General features: G+C 40.2%; 1 protein-coding gene across 1 annotated transcript; it reads right to left on the reverse strand.

Moving 5' to 3' along the window:
- LOC103666241 (olfactory receptor 1013-like) lies at nt 1-939 on the reverse strand. Its single transcript, XM_008694258.1, has one exon. It carries the CDS (start codon nt 937-939, stop codon nt 1-3), a length of 939 nt encoding a protein of 312 aa, XP_008692480.1.
- Nucleotides 940-17911: the final 16972 nt, after the last annotated feature.

The raw sequence follows: 17911 nt of genomic DNA on the forward strand, positions 1-17911 counted from the left end.
TCATTTAAAAAATGGTGCCCTGTCTAACATTTTCTTCAGAGCATCTTTAACATCTTTATTTCTTAAGCTATAGATCAAGGGATTCAACAATGGTATCACCACAGTGTAGAACACCGACACCACTTTATCCCTTTCCAGGGCATAGCTGGTACTTGGTCGGGAGTAAATGAAGAGAATAGAGCCATAGTACAAGGTGACAGCCGTCAGGTGAGAGCCACAGGTGGAGACAGCCTTGAGGCGGCCTTGGGTGGAGCGGATCTTCAAGATGGCAGCAATGATGAAGAGGTAGGAGGCAAGGATGAGCACAGTGGGAGCAATGACATTGGAGGCCAGTATGAAATAGAGCACAGCCTGGTAGCTCTCCTTCACATCACAGGCCAGCTTGACAAGGGGGGGCAGATCACAGAAGTAGTCGTCAATGACATTGCTCCCACAGAAGCTCAAGGTAAATGTCTCGCTGGTAATGATGGTTGAGTTAAGAAAGCCACCAAGGTATGAAGCTGCAACGAGACTTGCACATAACCTTGAGGACATTGCCTGCGAATAAAGCAGAGGGTTGGAGATGGCCACATAGCGGTCATAAGCCATGGAGGCCAACAGGTAACATTCACTGTATGCCAGCCCAGCAGAGAAGAAGAACTGAGCTAGGCAGCCAGCAAAGGAGATGCTTTTGTCTTCTGAGATGCAGGTTATAAGAATTTGGGGAGCATAGACAGAAGAGTACCAGAGATCCAGGAATGAAAGATTCCCAATGAAGAAGTACATGGCTGTGTGGAGCCGAGAATCAGCACAGATCAGAGAAATCAGGGTGATGTTCCCTGAGAGACTGGCAATATAGATGATGAGGAAAATGACAAACAGTACTCTCTGTAACCACAAGTCTGCTGTAAACCCTAAAAGTATAAACTCTTTCACTTTGGTGAAATTTTTCTCATCCATCAATGTTGGATTTCTATGGTCCTTTTCTGTGAAAAGATTAATAAATATGTCAGTATATCAGTATATCAACTTCCCCTATCATTTGCCATGTTAGATCATGGAAATACCCAACTGACACATGTATGTTGTTCATTGTGAAACAGGTTCATGCCATAGTGGATACCACTCTTTTCAGACAACTGAGAAGTCAGTTCTATGTTGTGGGAGATCAGTTATCATGCACATGACATTGTGTGTGTCACCATATTTTTTTGTGTTTGAGTGTGGCTGACACACAATGTTACATTATTTTCGGGTGTGCAACACAGTGATTCAACAAGTTTATACAGAATGCTGTCCTCACCACCAGTGTAGCTACTATCTGTCACCATACAACACTATTAAAATACCACTTACAATACTCACTATGCTCTACCTTTTATTCCCTGTCACCATATATTTTTCAACTAATTTTTCCTCCTTTTCCGGAGAGGGTGATTGAGTTGTTTATCTTTTCTCTTTGCACTTGCAGGAGCACCTTGTGAAAGATATGAAAAAGGAAGCTTGAAGGAGTGCTCTGGGTTCTCTGCTGGTCATTGACTCCTTTTGTCTTTACTAGAGAATTACACGAAGAAGCACACTTGTATTGTTCTAATCATATTTTGGAATACCCTTGGAAATGCATGTACTATAATTTCTTTGAGAGCAATAATTACATTTTATTCCATTTTTTATCCACAAAACCAAGAACACAGCTATGCATAAAGTAAAAACCGTGTGACTTGAATAATAGTTTTCCTTTGATAATAGGAATGGGAGCCATTGCTACCTGTATGGCGCTCAAATGGATGCCGAAAGGAAGAAAAATGTTAACCAATGGATAATTGTGTTCATGATGTGGCTGAATTTCCTGTAAAGAGTTAAAACAAAACAAAATACCAAACTGGCCATACGGAGTGGTTTGGAGCAATACAGTAAGCTGAATATGGCCTGCAAAGATATCCAGGTTCTCGTTCTTGGAACCTGAGAATATTACTTTATATGAGAAAAGACTCATGAAGTTCAAAATTAAGAATCTTGAGTTGGGGAGATTATCAGAGTGGGCCCTTAATGCCATCACAAATACCCTTATAGGAAGGAGGCAGAGGGAGATTTGACTACAGACTGAGGGCTAAATGTCCAAAATCAAGGCATCCGTAGAACCGTGCTCTCTCTGAAGTCTCTAAGGAAGAATAGTTTATTACCTCTTCTTGTTCCTTGGGGTTGCAATCTCATGTGCTCCATAGCTTGCGGAAGCTGACAATACCACCAATCTCTGCTTCTCTACTTATTTTAGGAGGAGGGGCAATGTGGCCATAGAAGCGGAGACTGGAGTGATAGAACCAAGGGACTGCCAGCACCACCAGGCCTGCGGAGCAAAGACTGGCTTCTCCAATGGAGCGTCTGGGTGGAGAGTAGCCCTGTCAACACCTTGATTTTGGCCCAGTGATATTGAGTTTGGACTTCTGACCTCCAGAACTGTGAGAAAATCAATTTGTGTTGTTTTGTGCCACCAAGCTGATGATGATTTGTTAATACAGGAAGTTGTGGAATTCAACCTCTGACAGTCTTCTCTCCTTCCGAGGCAGACACAGGAGCCAGGTGTGTTACTAGCAAAGTGGGAAGCACCATCTCCGTTTGTCTGTGTTAAAACCCCAGGATGCCTACTACTCCAGCACAGCACAATGAAAAAAGAGCGAACTTATCACTGTTAGGGTTCTGAACTAATATTTCTGCTTTAGATCCAAGGCTTTAAAAATCTTTTATGCTTGAGGGACGCCTGGGTGGCTCAGTTGGTTAAATGTCTGCCTTCAGCTCAGGTCATGATCCCAGGGTCCTGGAATCAACACTCCATTGGGCTCCCTGCTCAGCAGGGAGCCTGCTTCTCCCTCTCCCCCATGGCTCATGTTCTCTCTCTCACTCTCTCTCTCTCAAATAAATAAATAAAATCTTTTAAAAAATAAAAAATAAAAATCTGTTATGCTTGAGGGGAAAAAAACTTAATTTTGCTCAGATGCTATGTGATGGACTTAAAACTATTGTCTCACCTACTTTCCTTAGTTCAGTGGGCTTCAAGAGATCACAGATGTGAGTAAGCACTTTGAAAACTGGAAGTTAAAAGTGTGGACTGCATTCTCTATGACTTCACAATTTCTTCACCTCGGTAATGTGTCTTCAGATATATTTGCTTTACCTCCCAAGGACTTCCAACTGTACCTAGGCTATGACTCCTTAGAGTTTCACATGTGGCCATCCAGAAGCCTCCCCTTCTTCGATATGAGGCTTTTACACAAGCTGGGAAATTGCTGGACTTGACTGCAGAATTATATTGGGAATGAACATTGCAAGAGACATTTCTTCCTCAATCTTTCCTGTTTGCTTCTTCAGTTATTAAAATAGAAAATAAACAGACATGTCAATGTGTACATATGTGAATCTGTATGTCAATACTTCTACAAATTAACAAAGGGTTGAAGGTGTCTAAGGTGAGACATAAGACACAGGTAAATAACTTAAATAAGAAAATGTGAAAAGGAAATGCCAGACCAGGACGTAAAATAGAGGCAAGAATAAAACATGTTGCTTACAAGCAAGTCCTATCCACTGCTCTGTGCAGACCACAAACATCCCTCAAAACTTTTCACCATTTATACAATTAGTAGCATTCCAAAAGACAAGTAAATCAGCCAAGAATTTGAGCAAAACATTACTATTCTTATTACCAACTTTGAAATTATTTCTTCTAAGAATCCTTGTGAAAAGAACGAGTGAAATACAATGCAAAATATATTGAATAGTATTCTTACGTATGGAGACACACAAAAAAAGAGCTTTTGGGGGCTACTTTTATTTGCCATTCATTCGTAGACTCAAAGCTGGCTGCATGCCTTATTAGAGTCACGGGATGCTCAGAAACCTTCTCCCCGTAAAACATCTCTCCTCCCCATCTTTCAAACACCTCCTTATAGGGAGACCTTTCTAAGAGGTAGATGCTTCTGAGAGTGGTCATCTACAAGGAACTGAGCTCTGAGCACTCAGTCCTCTCCAGGCCACATGCACCTGCCGTCATATCTATATCTGTATTTCTGTATAAAAATCTCAGGTATTTAGGGGCGCCTGGGTGTTAAGCATCTGCCTTCGGCTCAGGGCGTGATCCTGGCGTTATGGGATCGAGCCCCACATCAGGCTCCTCCACTAGACGCCTGCTTCTTCCTCTCCCACTCCCCCTGCTTGTGTTCCCTCTCTCGCTGGCTGTCTCTAAGAAATAAATAAATAAATCTTTAAAAAAAATCTCAGATATTTAAAAAAGTGAAAAAAATAGAGAGAGATGAATAGAGATATAAGTATAGATAGATATAGAGAGAAATAGATATAGATAGATTACATATAAATAGAGGTAGAGATATAGATGATAGATGATAGAGATTAGATAGATGATAGATGAGATAGATGATGATAGATGATAGATCAATGATAGATAATAGAGATATATGATAGATGATAGATACATGACAGATAGATAGATGATAGATAGATAGATAGATGATAGATGATAGATACAATTGTATTCTTTCTCTTAAAGAGCTCCTATTCCATGCACTTCCTAACATAGAAAAAGAAATGTTTTAAGGTCATGAAAATGTTGACTCACGTTAATATTTCTATAGTTTGACCTACTTTAAGGGCTAATAAGTTTCCTGCAAAATACAAGGAGAGACAACAGTAGACCACACACAACTACATAGAGCTACAGAGGGTTGGTGAGAATGAAAACATCCATCATGACACATCTAATTGCCTATTTCACTGAAAGAGATAGGAACCGAACACAAGACATTTGGAGACATTTCAGCTTTTTCCATCACATACGTTAATAAGGAAGAAAACCTTACTGTATTTCACAGTCAAACTATGTTATGGTTTGATTATATTAAGAATTATAAGGGGGGTTGTCCATATAGTGATATACTGAGGATTCCTCTGGTTAAACACAATACTTACTTCATGAACATAAATAATAACTTCATTTGAATTTCAACTGAAGTCCACAATTTTTCACTTTACCTTAGGAAAAAAAGGGGGGGCCTTCTATTCACTCCACGGGAATCCTCCTTCCAATGGTGCCGGGAGAAAATATAAGCCTGAGCTTCCCTTTGGGATATGCCACTAAAAGCAGATCAGATCTTCACGTGCTCTTCTGGTGCCAAGTGAACAATTATGGTGCTCAGTTATCTTTCTGGAATGAAGAAGGGCGAGATCATTTCCCATGAATATAATTGGTCCAATTAACCTGTAAAGTCCATTTTCTTTATGAGTTTCTTTTGTGCATTTGAGATAAAACAGAATTCAGCAGAAAGAGTAACCTATAGAATTGTCTGCACACAATAGATGCTCAGGAATTATTTGTGGTCTATAATGACAATAGTAATAATGAAAGTAATGAAGACTAGAATTTTAGCTCTGAACCATGTTGAGTACCACTTAATAAAACATGCCCTTCTGCAAACAATGAAATTGAGAGATGGAATTTGAGAAATGAGATCGACAGACAGAAGCAACGCCACGTGGTTAGAGCAAACTTTATCTCTATATCAGACCATGATTCTATTTATCCATTTGAAATATATTTATCAAGCAACTCCTAGGTATCCAGCACTGAGTTAGATGTTGGAGGAGATATAACTATGAGTCAAGGTAAGGTCTTAGATGAGCTTATAATGGTTAAGAAGCAAGCCCAGAACAGAGATTGGCGAAGTGTGAACCCCAAGTCTACAACTCACTATTTGCGAGATCAGGAACAGTGCACTTAAGCTCACTAAGCCTCAGATAAGGTTTATCTGAGAAGCTAATATTAAACTTAGAAATAAAGGATAAGAGGAACAGGAATTCACTGGGTAAAGTGGTGACAAAGATGGGGTGGCAGGCTACCCAGAGGATGTGGAGAGCAGTATTACAGTGACTAGAGGAAGTACAGATGTCAGAATTGAGAAAAAGCACAGTGGCTTCAAGGAAGTGAGGGAAGTTCAGGGTGGCTGGACCCTGATAAATAGAGAGATAAATAGAGCAGCGATGAATTAAGCAGGAGAAGTGGGCAAGACCAGACAGCATAGAACTGGGAAGACCTTGTTAATGACTTTGGAGTATATTCTATGGACAATGTGAAGCCATTGACATTTTAAGAGACAATACTATGTCAGGAAAAGTGCTATTTCTTTGGGTCTCTCTAAAACCTACAGGCCATCCCTATATTGTGACTTGAAAGATTGTATCAGCACTCCAGGTGGAGTTGGAGAGCACTTCTTCCATCAGCACAACCTGAGCAATGCTCATCCACACATGGCCGATCTTGAAGCATAGAATGGAGGGGGAGCTCATGGAGGATGAGAGGTGGAGAACATCACGGAGCACCTGGAATTGCTAGGAGCCACACAGAGATTGCAAAAGGACAGAGATGCCTGGTGCAACTGTCAAGGAGGGACCAGGGGCCAATTTTTAGAAGGATAGAAAGGAGGAATAGGATCATACTCACTGACTACATTCTTCAACTTTAGTAAGAGACTATTGCATAATGGGGGAGACCCCCAAAAAAATATGACTGGACAGATTAGAGTGGGTCATTAGCACTTTTATAAGTAGAAACTAAATCAGAAAAAAAAAAAGTTACCATTGTTGTTTATGACTTAGATTGTAAATCACCCGTCCATCTCAACAACCTCAGACTAATATGGCAACTTGACAAGAGAATGTGTCAAGGTCCTCTGCAAGACACAAAGGCCCGTAAGTTACAGCCTTCCTTTTCAGCCACTTCTGCTCCTCACCACCACCATGCCCTCGATGATGCAGGCCCTCAGAACTTGGGCTGTTGCCTGGAAAAGCCGCCCCTGTTACCACCTCTCCTTGGATTTGGGCATACTGCCCCTGGTGTTTAGAAGGTTCTTGCATGCTACTATACCTGGCGTGCTTCCACTCAAGCCGCACGCTTCAGATCAAAAGCTAACCTAATACATTTGGCATTCCCCATGCCCCCTGCACCAACAAAAGTAATCACTCTCTGCACTTTGTACTAGGCAATCACCAACCCAACGCGCTCTGTACAAACTGCGGTGTGTAACATCGGGAATCGATCTATAAATTTAGAACCAATATTAATATTGTTCTTGATGTTGCATTTCTCTTTTTGAACATTGCCGTCCGTTTTACATCTTGCTTGAGAAGGCGAGGCACTAAAATTTCAGGAATTGCACTTTTTCTGGTGATGTGGAATTGCTGACTAATATTTTTGTAAAATTCCTCCCTGCAGCACTCTGAGGAGAGTGTAATAACGGGAAGGTGGGGAGACGAAATGACGAAAGCATCAGCCTCCCACAAGAAAAGAAAACTCTATTACAATATTCCCAAATTCAAGAGGCACTGAGCCTGGAGGAATAGAGAAATGGAATATACACAGAGGTTCTGTGGTCTGTATTTATGATCCAAATCCCAAAAATGAGGTGGTTATGTTAAGAAATAGAAGGTCTAACACAAAAAACAAATATTCAAAGAAATAACCCCTTAGGAAATTCTGAACACTCAAACATACCTCTCTGCTGCAGAATAGCTAACCCGCCCAGCCAAAAAGTCAACGTATTTGAAGGTCTGAGCTTGGTTTACTTGGTCATGTTATCCTCTGAAGATACAATGCAAACACAATGAAAGCTGATGACAGGAGGAAATTGTCATGCTAGATACATGTTCCCGCTGCAGATACATCTACTGAGCTCTGAGGGTCTGACATATAGCCATCTAGCAATTAAATAAAGGAAAACCAATATGGAGGATGACCTAATAGAGCTTCAAAGAGAATTGAGATACACAAATTAAGAGAAACCTTTGAGGAAATCAATGAAGTTTTCCAATGGGTCTTGTGAAACTAACACCCTTCATAAATGAGCCATAAATAACCATAATGGAATGTTGAAAATATTATGTCCCTTTCAGTATTTAATTTTATTAGTTTTATGTATGAATTTATACATAGTTAAAATTCTGTATAACATTTCATAGCTTTTGTTCTGTTTTTCAAGATTGATTCTATCAAACACTTCACTACAATATAATAGAAAATGTTGGTTTTATTTCCCATGTTGGTGTATTTCATGAACATTTGCCTGGTATCTGTTTTCATCAGATAATAAGGACCTTCTGGGGGTGCCTGGGTGGCTCATTTGGTTGAGTGTCTGACTCTTGATCTCTGCTCAGGTCTTGATCTTAGGGTTATGAGTTCAAGCTCCATGTTGGGCTCTACTTAAATTTGTGAATGGTTAACTCTTCTGCACAACATACTTATAAAACAGCTTCCTTTCTCAGGGCAGGAAACTGCAGAGGGAGGGTGACAAGTCCCTTCAATCCTTTCAGGGAGTCTGTGTCTCTCTTGTCCCTTGAGCCCAGTGTTCTATGAACCATGTGTGTGTCCAAAGGCACACTTCTAAATATGTGTACCCTGATTATGCCCTTTCCTGGAGCTAGTTCCTCAATTTCAGTGGAATGGTAGAAGGAGAACTTTCTCAGTGTTCATAGGTGAATAATTGAATAAGATTAATTTTGGCCAACTTTCATTTTTTTTATTTTCATGAAATTGATTTTAGATAAAATCAGAAACAGAATCAAATAGAAATAACTTAGGTCCCATTTAGCCATAGGCCAAATATTCATTGAATAATGCCTATGGACCATTTATCCAATTATGTGCTAATCACTAGAGATACAACCATGAACAAGGTAAAAAGATCCCTTGTCCTTGTGGTGCTTTTAGTTCAGGTTGTCACAACTACAGAGGAAAGCAATTGTTTAGTATGGTTATGAGAACTTCTATGGTTTGCCCAGGACCATGAAGAGAGTTAATGGCAGAGTCAATATAATCAGACCTAGTCCCAACGCACTCTGTATGTTTTAGGAGCTCTAGTACTTAGCCTTCTATCCTCTTTTTTTTTTTTTTTTTCACCTGAATGGCTTTCTCTGCCTCTGCTAGAGCAGGAGTTCTAATTTTAGGTCCATTGTTCCTTAGGAAGAACACAGATGACTTTCAAGGGGTCCAAGATTCTCCCTGAAAATGTTCAGGAGAAATCTTGTTTGTGTGCTCACTTGTTCCAAGACGGTCTATTAGACTCTCAGGAGGGACCATGGTTCACAGCCATTGGGCTACGGGTTTCAGATTTGCATCCCTCAACATGAAAGCCTTCCAGAGTGACGTTGACCCTTCTTGAAATGGATTATCAAAGGAATTTGGGCCAAAAGAGTAAACTGGATAAAATTCCCTTTAAAGTGCCTTAAAACTCTGACTAATATAGACAAGCTAGAGGGCCCTGAGCCCATCTCCTCTTTCCGGGTACACAGGAAGACCACATTCCTCAGCCCAGTTTGTACTTATCAGGATCCCGTGACTATATTCTGAATAATGGAATACAAAAAAAAAAAAAAAAGTGCAGTACCCTATGTCTATTTCCGGCCATAAAACCCCATACACATCATCCCTTCTGTCTCTTCTCCTTCTGCCAAACCGTGGCGGCTACGTATTGGTGATGGTGAAACCAAAAGAGGGAGGGAAACTGGATGCTTGAAGTGATCAGTGCAAAGATGATGTGTCCCAAGGACTTCAAATGTAATATAATCTAGCCTATCCCGACTGAAATAGTCTTAGTCACTCATTTAAAAATTGAAAAATATATTGTGTGTCAGCTATACTTCAGTAAAAAAGAAAAAAAATTCAACAAATAGGTTTTTAAAACCTGGCAACTAAATAGGCCTTGCAATGGTTAAAAATCAAAACAAATAGGGGCGCCTGGGTGGCTCTGTTGATTAAGCCTCTGCCTTTGGCTCAGGTCATGATCAGGGGTCCTAGGATCAAGCCCTGATCAAGCCCCACATCAAGCCCCAGATCGGTCTCCTTGCTCATTGGGGAGCCTGCTTCTCCCTCTCCCTCTGCCTGCCACGCCGCTTGCTTGTGCCTGTGCTCTCTCTCTCTCTCTCAAATAAATAAATAAAATCTTTAAAAAAAAATCAAAGACAAATAAAAATGCAGCCCCTACCTCCAAGAAAGACAATTTAACTGTGGAAAATGTAATTGCAAGCAGATTCTCTTTTTTTTAAGAGAGAGAGAATACATGCATGTATGGGGGCCATGGGCAGAGGGCAAGAGAGAGAGAATCTTTTGGGGGGGCAGTTTTTTTGTTATTATGTTCAATTAGCCAACATAGAGTACATCATTAGTTTTTGATGTAGCGTTCTACGATTCACGAGTTACGTATCTTAAGCAGGCTCCGCACCCAGGGTGGAGCTGCTGCAGGGCTCGTCTCAGGACCCTGAGATCGTGACCTGAGCCAAAATCAAGAGTCAGATGCTTCACCACCAGAGCCAGGTGCCGGCAGGCGGATATTTAAGACAATATCTTTTGCAGGCAAATGTCCAGGGAAAAACGTGTCTCCTGGAGCTTCCATTCAATTTTGCTGTAAACCTACAACTGTTCTAAAAAAAAAAAAAAAAAAAGGCTATCTTAAAAGTTAGGAGGAGGTGCTTGCTACCTCATGAGAAGAAACTTGAATTTTAAGGGGGGTAAATATGAGGTGGGAGGTTGAGGGGACTTTCATTTTGCCTCTACTTCAGTGTTAGAGTCTTTTTATTTATTTTTTATTTTTTTAAAGATTTTATTTATTTATTTGACAGAGAGACAGCCAGCGAGAGAGGGAACACAAGCAGGGGAATGGGAGAGGAAGAAGCAGGCTCATAGCGGAGGAGCCTGATGTGGGGCTCGATCCCATAACGCCGGGATCACACCCTGAGCCGAAGGCAGACGCTTAACCGCTGTGCCACCCAGGTGCCCCATAGAGTCTTTTTAATAACAGGCTTCCCTTAATATATTACCTATATCAGGGAAATAAGAAAGAATTTAAAATTATTTTTCCAGGACTTACAAATATATTAAGTGTAATTAATGACATTTTTAATGAATATTTAAAACTTTTGCCTTTTACATTATTATTTACCCATATGTGGACAGCCAAAAAATACATTCCAACCTCAGCTTCGCAGGGAGAATTTTGACACCTGATGCTAGAAAAAAGCGATACCACATATATAGTATATCCATAAATCTGTCCTGCAAAAACCACCTTCCATGAGCCGGGACCTGCTGCTTTAAATACTTTGATCGAATCTATACCTTTCCAAGTATCTGTGACCAAGCATCCTTATTTTATGGCACTTATTATGCTATAAAATTGGCATGTATCCGTGGCTATACGCCTCCCTGTCTCTTCCCTAAACTGTAAACCCCAAGAAGGCTGGGTCTAAATCTGTTTTTATACTCATTAATATACTATATCCCTGCCCTGGCATAGCCCTCGACATAGCACCTAGCCCAGTAGTACTTGATAAAAACTTGTGGGATTACCTAATTAATTAATTAATATACTGAAACATAATAATCTCTGAGGTTTTTTTTAGACTAAAAAAAGCAATGCACAGTATATGCAGTATCTTTCCTTTTGCCTGTGTATGCAAAGATATATTCATGTGTAGTCTTATAAATGTGTAAAAGTCTTCTGGAAGGGCACACAGAACTATTAATACTAATCCATGTTAAAGAGGGAAGCTGGAGGTCTGGGCTGTGACCACTTCTTATTGAGGACTCATTTGCATACCTTAGAATATTTACCATGAACATATATTATTTTTCAATATAAAAGCATAAAACCAAATAATAAATAGTATAACCATTGCCAAACGTAGATGGCGAATTACTTGCATTTTTCATGATTTATAAAAATGAGAAAAATCAAATTCCACATGTCTTTTAATTTGATTTTTAATAAAAATTGTATATATTTAAGCTGTATAGCATGATATTAGTATACATTGCATAGGGAAATAACTACAATCAGCTAAGTAACATATCCATCCCCTAACATAGTTATCGTCTTTGTGCATTTGATGAGAGCACCTGAGGACTAATCTCTTCACACGTTTCCAGTATAAAATACAGTATTACTTACTATAGTCACCATCCTGTACATTAGATTTCTGGAGCTTATTTGTCCTACGTATCTGAAACATCGTGCCCTTTGACCAACATCTCTCCATTTCCTCCAAACTCCCTGCCCCAAGTAACTATCCTTCTACTCTCTATGAGAGTAGAGTTTTTTAGATTTCATATATAAGCCAGATCCCCACATATAATTAAAATCATGCACTATGTGTCTTTCCGTGGCTTATTCCACTTAGCAAAATATCCTCCAGATTCATCCATGCCGTCGCAAAGACAGTATCTCTTTCATTTTAAAAAGTGAACATATATAATCACAATTTCTTTATCCATTCATTCATTGATGGACGCTTAGATGATTTTCAAATCTCAGCTATTGTAAACAATGTTGCAGGGTGGGCTTCGCTTTCTTAGAATAATAATCTTAGTTTGTTGCCTTTTTTAAGTATGTATGTATGTATTTGAGAGAGAGAACATGCACACGCGTGTGCAAGCTGGGGAAAGGATGCACAAGCATGTGTAAGCTGGGGAAAGGGCAGAGAGAGAGAGAGTCCCAAGCAGGCTCCACACCCAGCGCAGAGCCCAATGAGGCGCTCAGTTCCATGACCCTGAGATCATGACCTGAGCCGAAATCAAGAGTTGGATGCTTAACGGACCTAGACACCCACGTGCCCCTATTTTGTTGTCTTCTCTGATGTCTCTCCTCCTGGAGCCAAAACTCCTTCACTACCTAACTTCCAGCCAACAGCTAATCCTTTCTATTCAGGGAGATTCAGACACGCTGTCTACCTTGCATTCAGCTGCCTCCACCTTCTGTAACTTCTACATATAAATTCCCCAGCTGACCAATGTGACCCATAGGTAGGGACATCTCCGTACCCTTCATTCAGCAGGAAGAAGCTACTGAAGATGAGACTTCCCCCGAATGCCAAAGATTTGTCATTGTTGAGCCGTCAGCAGGGAATGCACAGGCTGCTTTTAGGCAACAGGCTTGAGCAATGGAAACTTGAGCAGGCACAAGGGCAGAAGTGACCCACCTCCAAAGAGCCACAGGACCTAACTAACCAATGGACTACTTACATCCAGGAACAGTTAGTAAAAAAGGGAAAATTCCATTCATTCTCATACCTCCTCACCCCGCCCTGTAGCTGTGGCCCCTCACCACCACCTCCTCACAGAGTCGCTCCTGCCCGCTGCTCCCTTGCAGTGTTTTCAATAAACTTTTATTTCTTAAAAAAGAAAGAGAAAGAAAGAAAGAAAGAAAGAAAGAAAGAAAGAAAGAAAGAAGAAAGGAAAGAAAGAGAAAAAGAAAGAAAAGAAAAGAAAGAAAAGAAAAGAAAAGAAAAGAAAAGAAAAGAAAAGAACAGAACATGAGAGTGCAAATATCTCTTCAAGGTCCTGATTTAATTTTCTATAACCCAGAAGAGGAAATTCCATACTGTTTTCCATAATGCTTGCAACCATTTACATTCCCGCCAAAAGTACACCAGGGTCCTCTTCTCTCGAAGTCCTTGACAACACTTGTTATCTTTGGCTTTTTTTTTTTTTTAAGGGAGCCCAATGCGGGGCTTGAACTCATGACCCTGAGATAAAACCTGAGCTGAGATCAAGAGTCAGGCACTTAACCAACTGAGCCACCCACATGCCCCTCTTTTGTCTTTTTAGGATAATAGTCATCACAACAGGTATGAGGTGATGTCTCATCTGCTTTTGATTTGCATTTCCTTGATGCTTAGTGGTACTCAGTATCTTTTTATACACTTATTGGCCATTTATACGTCTTCTTTGGAAAAATATCTATGAATGTTCTTTGCCCATTTTCTAATCAGGTTTTTTGTTGTTTGGTTTGGTTTGGTTTGATTCGCCGCTGAGTTTTTGGGGTTCCTTATATATTTTGGATGTTAACCTCTTATCAGCTCTATGGCTTGCAAATATTTTTTTCCCAATAAATAGGTTGCCTTTTCAGTGTGTTTATTATTTGCTTTGCTGTGCAGGAGCTTTTGACTTTGATATAGTCTCACTTGTTTGTTTTTGGTTTTGTTTTCTATGCTTTTGATATCAAATCCAAAAAATTATTCCTAAGACCAATGTCAAAGAGCTTTTCCCCTACTTTTTCTTCTAGGAGTTTTTACAGTTTCAGGTCTTACATTTACATCTCTAAACTATTTTGAGTTGATGAATGCATATGCTATAAGACCAAGGTCCCTTACTGCTTTTTTTGCATAATTCAACATGCCTTTTTGTTGCAACTTTCTCACTTTTATCTGAAACCTTAGCTCTGTAATATCTATTTAAATTTCTCAGTCCAGGACCTCGCCTCCCCACCAGGCTAGTATAACGTTTGTTTTGTCATATATTTGCTGCATTGTGCGTTTGTGCAAAGTTTACATATATAAGAAAACACAAAATATATTTGCACAGCTATATCTATTTGAGAGATTATATCAATCAAATATTTCTCACAGAAAAAAATCTAATTTTTAAAAACTGGGTAAAAAGAGAACCGAGAGAAGATAAAAGCTTAACATAGTGTCATTACTCCCCTGAGTGCTCAAAATTATTTCCTTCTCTTTATTGGCTTCATCAGAAAGTACCAGAAAGCACTGACTCTCTTTTAAAAAAAAAATTCTCCTTTACTGTTGTATCACAACTTTCTAAAATTCCATAAGAACATAATTATCTTTTTTGGGAGAAGTTCCTTTGGAAATAGTCATGAGTTAATCATAAAATGCCTAATACTCCCTCCCACTGTGAGAGCTATTGAACCTTTCTCTTCTTCCTTCCCTTCCTTCCTTCCTTCCTTCCTTCCTTCCTTCTTTCCTTCCTTCCTCCTCGCCAGTCTTCCTTCTTTCTTTCCTTCCTTTTTCAGGAGCAGGTGTCACCATACAAGGAGTAATTGCTCTAAATATCAGGAGGACCAGGTGATTGACAGAGCTGTGCCTCTAACGCCATGACCTTGAGCAGATCAGTTTCCTCACTTAACAAAGAAAGGGCTCACCCTAGCGTATGTGGAAGGCAGTTTTCACTTCTAACATTTCTGTGACTCAAAAAAACTATATGTGAGTTTGAAGCCTGAGCCATCAGGAGTTAACTTTTCAGAGAAACCATTACAGCAGAATGCTAACTTACACTCTTCTTGCCAGTGTGAGACCGAGGCTTCAAGGCCCAACATTGTTACTGATCCCGTGTCTAACAAGATGCCTTGGGTATCATTAGGGTTGATTGGTCGCTCAGAGAGCCGCAATTACCGAACTCAAAAGAATTCATTTCACTTCTAAACAAGTTTCAGAGGAACTAATTAATCAAGGCAATTTTAAATACGAAAACTTCATGCGTGATAATTGCTGTTCAACTCTGAATGTCGGCTCCCAGGGCCTGGCACAGGAGGGGCAGTAAAGAAGAGCTGAGCCTGGGGATGGGTGATGCCTTTGTAAATTGATCAGAGCAAAGGGGCCACTTTCTAGCATGATCAGGCCCTTGATTGCAATCCCATCTCCTTGCAATTTTACCCCCCGCCCTACAAAACAAAACAAAAATTTACTCCAAATTCAGCAATGTCTGACTAACCCAGGAGATTAATTATAAAAAACCAGAGGCTGTCGTAGGAAAGTCTGTAATTCACATCTTGGTTGTGTCAAAGAACACGTGTGTTGTACACGGTCACCTCTAGTTTGGAGCACTGTCTCTTGATCTTGAACTTGATCTTGAAGTTAAATTTAAAAGTCATGTTTCAGTTCCTTCCAATGTGACAGCAGGTTAAACAGCAGTGCCTGCAGTGGAAACTTAAATAAGGCACATAATGAGCCCAGGATGTAGTAGGAGCTCTACCAATAGTAGAGTGTGGCCATCACTCTTCCCACCCTGGCCATTGCCCTAGCTCCTACCGGGTCCCTAACCTCCAGTCTCTCATTCCTGACCACCCCCCACAAAGCCGCCTCTCCACTGGGTAGCCCCACCTGTTATAAATGTTGGCCTCCCACCTAGAAAAAATAATGCCCCAACACCCCACACTGATTAGGGGCTCTGACTGCATCTGATCTTCTATTCATTTCCCCCACCCCTTTCCTTCACAGTTCCTATCATCTCAGTTAAATCAGATCCCTTCTCTGTCACATCACTGAGCCCTTCCTTGTGCCATTCTCACCACTCGGTATCCTCACCATGGCTAGACGTTCAACCCCCATCTTCACTGCCAATCTCAAGGACCACTTCCTCCATGAAATCATTCACCACCTTAATCCAACACAAAGCTTCACTCTTTCTTTTCTTCCTTTATGTCTTCCTTTCTTCTTTCCTTGAGCCTCCATTAAGCCATGTACTTGCTTTTATGACCATTATGTTGTTATAAATTTAAGTCATTTATCCATTGGCCATGCTTTACTTGGTTGGAAATTTCCTGAGGATGGAGACTATATCTTTCTGGTTGTTTTGATTAACAGTAACGATAAACACCAACAAACCCCTATACTATTTAACTTCCATAAATAACCCTTATTTCATTGTTCATAAATGCTTATAATTCTGTTTTATAAACGAGGAAAATGAAGCGCTCTTAGAAGCAAGTTAGCTTCTGAAGATCACAACAAAGGTTAGTGACAGAGTCCAAAACTCCACTCCTCCAATGATCTTCTGAACCCAATGTTTTCTTGATCTTAAGTGGACAAGATTGATGGCCCTTTATCAATGTTGCCAATGATCCTTATGTTTTCAGGCTTCCCACATAGTTACTTACATATTTGCCAGAGTATTAGTTGGGTCTTAATTTTCCAAAACAAATGTATGTAAAACTGTAAGCATGTCATTTCCCCAGCCCCCACCCCCATTCCGCCTTTCTGCTCCTTCCCCCTGCCCCCAACATAGTCTTTCCCACCAGAGGGTCCAGAGGCCCAGAACCGACTAACAACCTCTCTCATCAGGTAGAAAGTCCATGGCACAGGGGCCTCAGGTATAAAATCAGGCAAATCAAGACATGGGGCAAGAGTGGTTGATACCAGCAAATAGTAAATTAAATACTTGAAGTCTATACATTGGCAAGACAAGGCTTAAAACAGTGCTATTGACCGAAAATGAAGAATACATAGGTAAAACAGGCTTCTTCTCAAATCCTAGCCTCAATTAAAAATAAATAGGAGGAGAGTCACTACCCTTGAAAAAGAGAGTAGAGAATTAAGTGGGGATTCTGAAGAGATTTCCAGGAGTTTTTAAATAGATTTAAAAAAAATTTTTTTTAACTCATTATAGAAATGTAGAGAGGAAATTTTTTAAGAAGTCATGTTTGGCCAGTCTTACCCCACAAATATAACTGCTACTAAGTTAGATGATTTCTTTCTTTTCTTTCTTTTTTGGTCTTTTGTCCCTATGTAGTGCTTTTCACATGTGTATGTATCATTTTATTTTTATTTCACTTAACATAGTGTCTTTAAGTTTCATCCATGTTGTAACATGTAAAAAATCTTATTCCTTTTCAGAGCTGGATAATATTCCACTGTATGGATAGACCACATTTCAAAATCCAATCATCCTTTAGTGTCTATTTGGGTTGTTTCCAGCTTTGGACTGTGGTGAATAGTGTGCTATGAACGTCGGTCAGCTTTTTAAACATGCAAAGACAAAGCAAAGATTTTCTGCTGAGATAAGGGTGAATATGATAAAATTAAACATTGGACAGCTTATAGTCATCCATTTAACATTACTAAGTACCTACACTGTAGCAGGCGTTCCGCTAGGGCAACATTGGTGAACAAAAAGAGCTTTTCAATCAGCATGCAAAGTATAGCTGTGCCAAGAAACATGGGGACGAAGATGGGATAGCTGGTCCCCCCTGGCCTGGGAGACTCCAACCGTGGGCCGCCTCCGTAGGCATTTTTCAGAAAGCAGTTCACAAAGAGGGTCAGTTGGCATGCTCTATGGGCCCCACAGGGACGAACCCCTACATTC

Source organism: Ursus maritimus, unplaced genomic scaffold (assembly GCF_017311325.1).
Source record: "Ursus maritimus isolate PB19 unplaced genomic scaffold, ASM1731132v1 scaffold_23, whole genome shotgun sequence".
Classification (NCBI taxonomy): Eukaryota; Metazoa; Chordata; class Mammalia; order Carnivora; family Ursidae; genus Ursus; species Ursus maritimus.

What these genes read in the sequence shown, in the direction of transcription:
- LOC103666241 (XM_008694258.1), bottom strand. Translation starts at nt 939, where the DNA reads ATGGATGAGAAAAATTTCACCAAAGTGAAAGAGTTTATACTTTTAGGG.